The sequence below is a fragment of the Rhizophagus irregularis genome, chromosome 14 (assembly GCF_026210795.1).
Source record: "Rhizophagus irregularis chromosome 14, complete sequence".
Taxonomy (NCBI): domain Eukaryota; kingdom Fungi; phylum Glomeromycota; class Glomeromycetes; order Glomerales; family Glomeraceae; genus Rhizophagus; species Rhizophagus irregularis.
In genome coordinates, this window is record NC_089442.1 from 55,085 (window position 1) to 64,836 (window position 9,752).

General features: G+C 27.5%; 1 protein-coding gene across 1 annotated transcript; it reads right to left on the reverse strand.

Annotated features, from left to right (window-relative positions):
- On the reverse strand, positions 1-651 carry OCT59_005730 (uncharacterized protein; the record flags this gene model as incomplete). The annotated part of the gene is made up of 1 exon (XM_025314310.2): positions 1-651. The coding sequence occupies one exon, from the start codon at positions 649-651 to the stop codon at positions 1-3; it is 651 nt and encodes a 216-aa protein (XP_025185292.2).
- Between the last annotated feature and the right edge of the window lie 9,101 nt (positions 652-9,752).

A 9,752-nucleotide genomic window follows, 5' to 3' on the forward strand; every position in this document is an offset into this window, starting at 1 on the left:
TTACTCTAATTTACGAGCTTTAATTGCACACTGATTAACCACGTAGTCATAAGTAACACCACGTGCACACCTCTTTCTTTTAACCCCATTACAATATGTCGTTAAAAGACGTTTATCTCTAATACTATTCAAACCCTGATGAAATTCTGCCCTTGTAATAGATTCTCGTCTTCTGAGTATTTCTTGCCAAGGAGCGACATTATCCTGTCTACTAATTTCCATTTCCTGAAGGTCTGTAATAATATTGTCTATCATAGCACTTTGACCAGCACTACTCAACTGTTCTGAAGAAGCTTCTTTTTTCTTTCTTAATTCAAAAAAATGTTCTTCATTAAAAGAATGATTTATAAAAATATCATCTTTTAACATATTGTATCCTTTTTTACTTGTAACTTGATCTACCAGAAACTCCATTTCTTTTTCTGATATATAATGTTTCTTAAGAATATCAAATCTATGTTTTAACCTATGTTTAGAAATGAATACCTTTGATTCAAATCCATTATTTGTAAACTGCCATTTATTCTTATTACTTTTGAGACTGTTTTTAAACCTCTTTTTATACTTTTCTTGTTCTTTCAACGTTTTAAATTGCTTGTTTACACGTAAATTTGAATACGTAACTGCATATTTACTTGCTTTACCATCCATCGAAACTTTTTTTGTATAAGACACGCCTACGCGTTTACTTATTTAACTTGACTAAAATTCTCAAACACATTTTGTGGTGGAGGTATAAGAGTTGCTATCACCTTCGAACGACAATTTTGACAAACTTTTCTATTTCTTGACATAACATAAGCATAGACGTTACTACAGAACGAGCATGGGATATAAAACCCCAAATACTATATTCATCTACCATGACCAAATTTAATATAAGTTGTAGTTTGTCTGTTCTTTTCTTGTTTCTTCAATCTATTTTCAATAACAACAAGTTTATCCAATAATAATTGGCATATTCTTAAAAAATACTTGTTTCTAGTTTCTATGTCAATAGGTAATCCACAAAATACACTCATCAAGTATTTTGAAATCCTGTATTTAGTATTCATCATAGGCTAATCTGAATTAATCAAAAAAGGCCTTTTATATTTCTTTATTATATGTCTATTATTAGTAACAATCGTCAACATATCTTTCTCTTTCTATAATGAATCCACATGTAAAAGGATATAGGACTTTCCTTTTCTGGTGGAATATAGCGTATCAGCTCCTGTGTACCATTTCACTTTTTCTAGACGGAAAAAAGTATAGCTGATAAAAATTTCTTTATTTGACATCCTTTATCTAATTGGTGCACTGTATTTATGCCTTCTTTTGAAAAAATTTTGCAAGAAAACAAACTTTTATGTCTTTAAAGAACTATTAAGCTCTTGTGATCTTGTTCGAACTGAAAAGAGTGATAATAAAAAATGTGTTGGTTAAACCAAGGAACACTTTTGTCTTAATACTAAAGAGCTATTTTTCTAGTAATTTAACGATAAAAAAGCATAATATTTCTTATGTAAAAAATGGACGTAAACGGTACAGGAGTTTTTTTTTTTATATTTTTAATGTTTCATTTCTTATTTTTTAAAAAATGTTAGGATTTTATATACATTAATTTAAAGATAAATTGAAAAGAATGGATTTTTTTATTTATTTAACTTTAAAGAGATATTTTTAATATTTTTTCATAAGAATATAATTTAAACTTAATTATTTTTTTATTTTATTTAGTTAATCTTAAAAGATACAAAAGATAATATTTAAAAAAAAAAATAATAATAAATTAATAGTTTCCATTTTCTAGTATTTAGTAAAATATCTAAATCTTATAAAGTAAAATATGATAGAATTCTGTTTACTTATAATAAAAATTACTATAGAAAATTGACTTTTTACTATAATTTTTATTTTATTTTTATTTTAAATTCTATTAGCTAATTAGCTAAAAAGAAAAAATTATAATAATATAACATAAAAAATTTTTTTATAGTAAAATCTGCCAAGAATTTTATATATAATTATAAGAATATAATTAATTTACACTCAAGGTGATTTTAATTATTTTCACTTAGAGTGATTTAACCTGATAATTTTATATAACAGATAATTTACCCGGTGATATCACCTTATTATTAAATTTGTATACGTGCATTCTATTAAATTTTATTGGCTAATTAATGTGCTGATCATTTCTGACTTATGTTTGTTTATTTTTTTTTAAATGTACTCAGATAATCTTTTTTTCTTTAGGTCCTTTCACTCCTTTGCATGGCACCCTTCTTTTTTTTCATTTTTGCTTCTTGCATTTTGTTTCCTACTAACTTTATTTCATTTTTTTAGGTCCTTTGGCTTTTTCGGTTTTGCAATTAAGTATATCCAGCACTACATGGCCATTTCTTCTTATTTTTTATTTCATTCTTGTATTTCATTTCTTACATTTTATATTTCGTTCTTTTTAAGCCTTTCAGTTCTTCTCTGCAACTACTAGGTATGTTTTTATTTTTTTGTTTTCATTTATTTATTACATATAATCTCCGCTTCCTACTAACTTTATTTCTTCTTTTATTTTATGGGTTTGATTGTTACTTGGTCCCCTGTTTATCTCATTTTGTCCCTTCTCCATTTTTTGCTCTCTTTTCGTCTCTTCATTTCTTTTACTCTTTTTGTTCTTCTCTTCCTTCATTTTTTCTGTTATTTTTATTTCCTTTTCGGTCCTTTCATTTTTTTTTTGTTTCCACTTTTTTTTTTGTTTCCACTTTGTTTTTTTCATTCTTTTCTTTTTTTTTTGTTCCTATTTCTTCTTTTTCATTCATTTACACTACCTCTCATTTGTTTTTATTTCATTCCCACTTCATCTTTTTCGTTCCTTTATACTGCCCTTCATTATTTTCATTTTTTTTCATTCCTACTTAATCTTTTTTGTTCATTTACACTATCCTTTATTATTTTCATTTTTTTTCCATTCCTATTTCATCCTTTCCATTTCTTCACACTACCCTTTATTCCTTTCATTTTTTTATTTCCCCTTTGCTCCATTTTGTCCCCCTTCATTCTTTTCATTTTTTTTCATTTCCACTTTATCTTTTTCGTTCCTTTCGTTCTTTCACTCTCCCTTTACTCCATTTCATTTCTCCTTCACTTTCCTTCATTTCTTTCATTCCCTTTTACTCTTCCTATTTTTTTCATTTACCCTCATTCTTTTTTCCCTTTTTCATTCATATATTCTCTTTTCTTTATCGTTGTAACTCATTTTTTTTTCATTCCTATCAAAAAATTTAGAATTTTGAATAGTATGAGTTTGTTTTTTCAATCAATAAGGGGCATGCCAGAAATCACGTGATTATGCTCAATTAGAGACCTGATTCCTCCTACCCACCATGTGATTGAATTCTGATTGGCTAAAAAAATACATACAATGTAATATATAATATATTATATTAATATATATATTATAATACAATTAGTTTGCTATCTAATAATCCAATTTGCATAAACTTTTTTTTATTTTGTAGCTCCATTTATGCTTTATAAAATAAAAAAAATTCATTAAAATTGAACTGCTATATAGTAAGTTAATTGCAAAAAAGCTTTTTAATAAATAAATTACATACTATATATTACATATATATTATAATACAATTATTTTACTATCCAATAATTCAATTTGCATAAACTTTTTTTTATTTTGTAGCTCTCTTTATACTTTATAAAACAAAAAAAAATTCATTAAAATTGGACTTTTAAATGGTGAGATAATTGCAAAAAAAGCTTCTTATTAAACAAATTATATATTATTTACTATAAAAGATATACTATTACCATAAAAGGTATATTGTGACACCTGATTGCAGGACTAAATCACATAATTTCTGGCACGCCCCTAAATCATGTAATCTATTAAAAATTAATAAATTGTTATAAACTTTTAGTGCGAAAGTATTTTAAGCACGTTTATTATACCATATGTGCCAATTTTTGGAATTAGTCTAAATTAAGATTTTTATAAAAATTTAATATTTTAGTAAGATTAACATTACACAAATCTAAATTAAATTTGTGTTACATATTTACGTAACTCAGATTTAATAAAAAATAAGAAAAATTTTTTTAATCAATATTCAAAAATAACGGTAATAACCACTTCTTTTTCTCCATCACTGCCCATCACTTTTCCATTATTTTTCTATTTACTTTTATTAAATATGACAAAAAAGTTTATAAGCAAATATAGCAGTTATTTTTAAGTGGTACGTAAAAGAAAAAACTTAATATTTTATATACATAAATAAGACATATTTTTTCATAATTTTTAGCTTTAATTTATTGTTTTTTTTTTGTAAAAAATACATGCAAATAAAAAATAATTATGATGTAAAATAGTTGTAAAATGAATAATAAGATATTTTTTTTTTTTCAAAATAACTAATTATATATTTGTTTTTTATCTTTTAAAATTATTTTATTAGATTTATTCTACTAAAATCCTTAAATAGCAAATAAAATCTTTTAAATAAAGTAAAAAAATTTGGAATTCTCTTATGAAAGCATTTTTTGGTAAAAATAAAATTTTCAGATCGGACTTTATGCAGGTGACAAAATCGTGCATTATTATTCCTGGAGATATGCTAACGTCATCATTTTACATTCATTTGAAAGCTGAGAATTTGCTCTATCATAAGAATCAAAGATCAGGAAAATTGAATCACTGGATGAGACGTAATTAACGATCAAAGTCAAATCAAATTTAAAAATTAAAAATAAATATATTAGACGTAATTATTCACAATCCAGTGATTCAATTCATTCGATTTTAGGCTTATTAGATAGACCTCAATTTTCTCTTTTAAATGAATATAATTTCATTCGTGTAGCTTGCATCTACAGGTATTTAATAATTTTTTTTATATCAGATTTTATCAAACTTATAAAATTTTATATTAATAATATAATTGATGATTCCTAAACATTTACATATATTAAACGAATTATTTTAAATTTATTTTAAAGATAAAGGTTGGCATCACCATAGGGAGCAAAGATCATTCAAATTGAATCACTACATGTAAAGTAATTAATGATCAAATTTAGATAAAATTCAATAAATATACTGAATGTGACTACTGAACAACTAGTAATTCAATTCACTTGATTTTAGATTCATTGGATAGATCTCGATTTTCTCTTTCAAATGAATGTAAATTTATTTGTATAGCTTATTTCTACAAAGAATTATCAATGATTTTGTCATGTGAGTTATATTTGATCCTTTAAATTTTAATGATATCTTATATTAAAAAAAAATTAAAAATTATATAATTAATTAGTTTTTTTTTGCATTATCTAGTATAAATTTATTATTCTTATATAAATAATAATTTATATTTGCTTTAATAAAATTATTTTTGTGTAAAAAAATTAGATTCCAAGAATCGGCCCATATGCAGTATATTTAAAAAAATTTAGCCAATCAAAAAATTTTAAAAAATTTATAGGGGATTTATATGCCAAATTATGAAGTGAGAAATATTAAATTTACACTAATCAAATTTAATAAATTTAATAAATTAATCGTGACCTGGGTGAAATCACCTTTAGGTGATTTCACCCCGATGCAAATTAGCAACATTCTAATTATAATTTTATAATTGAGATAGAACCTATCTTATAAGTAAGTAGGATTCTAATATAATATTTTAAAGAAAATATTATATGCAGTATTAGATAGTAAGTAAAATATAATAAAATTAATTTACTAAAGTAATTAAATACTAATTAAAATAAAAAATAATTTTTAGATAAATTTTAAATTAAAATTAATTTAAATTTTAATTTAGACTTTTTCTATTTGTACACTAGTATGCGACGTGTTTATCATACTTTCTGGTGATCTACATAAAAATTTCCTTTTTGGGTCATGTAACGTTACTCCAGTTTCCAAAAATGGAAATTCAGGTAAATTTTGGCTGGAATTATAAATTTAGCCAAAATTATAGTGAGCGACATATAATATGTAACAAATAAGGTTTTTTTTACTGAAAAAATTCTAAGTTCCTAGAATAAATAGTAAAAATGGAAAACTAGAAGGGTGTGACATGGGTGACAAATTAAAGTCATGTAACCCGTATTTCACACACTAGTGTATTTTAAGAAATTTTCTTTAATTTATATAGTTTTTCAAAAGTTTTTTTTTAAAATTTACTAATTAAAAATAATATAAAATTAGCATTATATATATGGTTTAAAATTTGAATCACCTGCATTTGAACACATTACCCTTTTTTGGAAATCATTAAATAGTAAATTTGCTGATTATAATGTAATCATAAATAATCGACAAATTTACTGCAACGCCTCCCTGCGTAAAATTATTATTTCCTGCAGGCGACATATATTACGTAATATCATTTTATTATAGACGCTTACCCCACCCTCAGGTAAGATATTGTGATCACGTGACTGTAGATCACTTTCCTTTTATAGAATCGTGCATCAATATTTCATCAGTATTTCATCAGTATTTCATCGGTTTTTTTTTAAAAAAAAAATAATCGGTTTAAAATTCAATTTCATTATTTTTAATACTATAAAACACGATAAATAAAAATGATATGAAACAATGTTTGATATAACCATTTTATTTATATTCACAAGTTTATATATATAAAATTCTCAATTCCCCACATTCTTAAATTCTAAAATAACAAGTCCAAAAATCTTAAACGTCCGTATAATCAAAATATGACATTAATCACAAATGAATCAATGATATTCCATGAAATATATAGTATAGCGATTGCGACACCTATTACTGTTTGTAGTTGCGATTCGCATTTTCTCATTACAAAAGGAGAAATTGAATTTGCCGCAAAACTTCATCCAGTTATATTTAGGTTTTAAACTCTCAACACGTCAATAAATCTTTTCCCATTTTATATTCCCAAAACTTTGCAAGCTGTTTTCTTTATTAACATTAAAATACAAGAAACTTGAGTAGTTACAGCTTAAAATGAACCGTCAAACCTTCTTTCTTAGCCCCAAGTTTAATAAGAAACCGATTTATAATTTACAAACAAATAAGTACCAGGAATTCACCAATGCTTACGTATATAGTATTATGGTTAAGACTGGAAACGGTGACCCTAACCGCGCTGAACTTTGTGAATCAGCAACTAAAAAATGGAACTATATTAAAAGAAAGGATAAACTGGAAATTTATGACATTATTTGAGGTTACCTGGCCACGCCATATAATCTATGTGATATACAAACAGTAAGGTCAAAATCATCCAGGTCTAGAGAAGAATCCCTTCCAAATCTTCCCACGTTTCATACAGTGGATCCTGTTCAGGAAATCTCTATTAATGCATCAGCTCAAAAAAAGGCAGTAAACGATATACAAATAGCTGAAAAAAAGCTTACCGAGTTTGAGCAGATCTACAACATCACAACCGATTTTCAATTTCGGCTTGATACTTATAAAAAAATAGGAGATCTTTGAGATGAAATCAGATCTAATAAGGAAAGAATCATTAAATTAAAGAGAAATGCTAGTTATTCTCAAAAGTGCAGAGAAAAAAAAAGAAAAATACTTAACGAAAATCAGGAAGTAATACAATATGACAAACCTGGTCGTCCTTCACTTCTTTTTGAACATCCGAATTTACATGATCATATCCATGATTTGATCAAATTTGGAGCGGCTGACGAAAAATGACGAAGAGAAGTTGTCAAAGTCCGGATCATTGAAAATTTGCGCAAAACCCTTGAAGAAAATTATCACATTTATATGGCGAGAACCACATTGAATAATTACTTGTTGCCTCGGCAATCCAACTCCATCGCTGCAAGAGCGCATCATCATCCAGCATGGGTCACAGTAGCTGGTGTCTCACGTACCGAAATACGGGATCATCCTGATGGTCATTATTGCCTTGCATCTGTTAAAAGCGCAAGACAATTTGCCACCGTTTTTGCTGACAAAGCCGTTATTATTTCGCAAGATGATAAGGCGAAGATAGGTCTTGGAGTACCCGCTGTAGGTCAGGACATTTCGCACAATCGTACGCATGGCCGGTTGGTGTGGCCGACTATGATTTTCCTCTAGGAAGTGGGCAGAAATTAGTTCCATCAGTTTACCTTATGATGAAACCAAATGAATCGAATGATGAGTTACGAACGGGACAACTTGCCATCTTTGTACGTCGTCAATGGTCCCTTGGTACATCCTCGCTTTCACATATGCAAGACCTCAAAAACCTTGCTTTGAATCCTAAATATAGTGATGTGTTGAAAACAAATGGGGAGGTTCGACCTATTTGGGTGTTATTGGTGAATGGAGGTCCGGACGAAGATCCAAGACATCTAAAAAACATTAAAAACTACTGCCAACTTTTTCGAAAATTCGACTTAGATTACCTAACTGTGCGAACATATGCTCCAGGTCAGTCCAAGTATAATCCGGTTGAAAGAGGCATGGCAACACTATCCGGAAAGTTGGCTGGTATCACGCTACTGGTTGATCATTTTGAATCACACTTAAATACACAAGGCAAAGTAATCGATTCGGAGTTGGCTCTTCAAAACTTTCGATACGCTGGAGAATCACTTTGCGATATTTAGCGTAAAGATCTGATTTTTGGAAAAAGCGTTGATGCACAGTATGTTGAAGAGCTTACTAATCTATTTGAAAACCTAGAGTTTGAGGGAACAGTCAAAGAAAAAGAAGAAGAGCGAAAACAACAAAAAAAGAAACAAGAAAATGAAAATGACATACCGGAATGTTTTGTTCCATGGTCATGGATCGAAAACCATTGTAATTTATGTCAGTATTCTCTCGATATTAAACGTTGTACAAATGCAAGTTGTTGTGGGCCATCTCGTGCAAAAGAAGCTACAGAACTTCTTCTCTTGAATAATGGTTTTTTGCCCCCAATTACGAAAGCTAAAGACGGACATTTCACAAATCCCATACATCTCCTTGAGTATTATGACCTCTTGAGAATTGCTGGGTATGATTCACATTGCCCGTCGCTTGATCAAACAACCTATTCGCGCCTTTGTTGCTCAGTGTGCAACAAATACTTTCCAACTCTTGCTTATTTGACAAAACATAAAAAAGCAATGCATCCAGCAAGCCGGGGACGACTTAAGGGAAAATCCAAGAATAATTCAAATTCTCTTGATGATTCCTCTCTTCTTACTTCACAACAAAACGAAATGTGTTTAAGGGAATATATGTCAGATAATGAATGATTGTATATAGCTTACTGTTTCTCAGATACAATGCATGGATATAAAACAAAATTTTTTTTTTTTAATAACTCTTTATTAATATTGTAATTAAACGAAAAATATCAATGCATTCGCAATTACAACTAGGAAAAATTTTTCCATTAATAGTGACCTAAAAACAAATTTTATTTTGTTAATGTGAGAAACCATAGTAACACAAATGACTAATAAATTTTAAGCCACTAAATCGGTTATATACTTTTAATGATATCACGTGATCCATATTAACGTAAGATTTTTCGTGACCCCCCACCCCCTAAAATATTACGTAATAAATGTCATCGCCCTTATATATATTATTAATAAAGAAATAATGTATTCACTGCACCCTGCATTACAAATTTATATATATTTTTATGTTTATCATTTGCCATTTTAAGGGGGTGTATAGCTAGTAAAAGTTTTAAACTTTTAAAATATAACTGATTTATTAATTAGTTAATAATAAAAAATTAATAAAAAAAAAATAA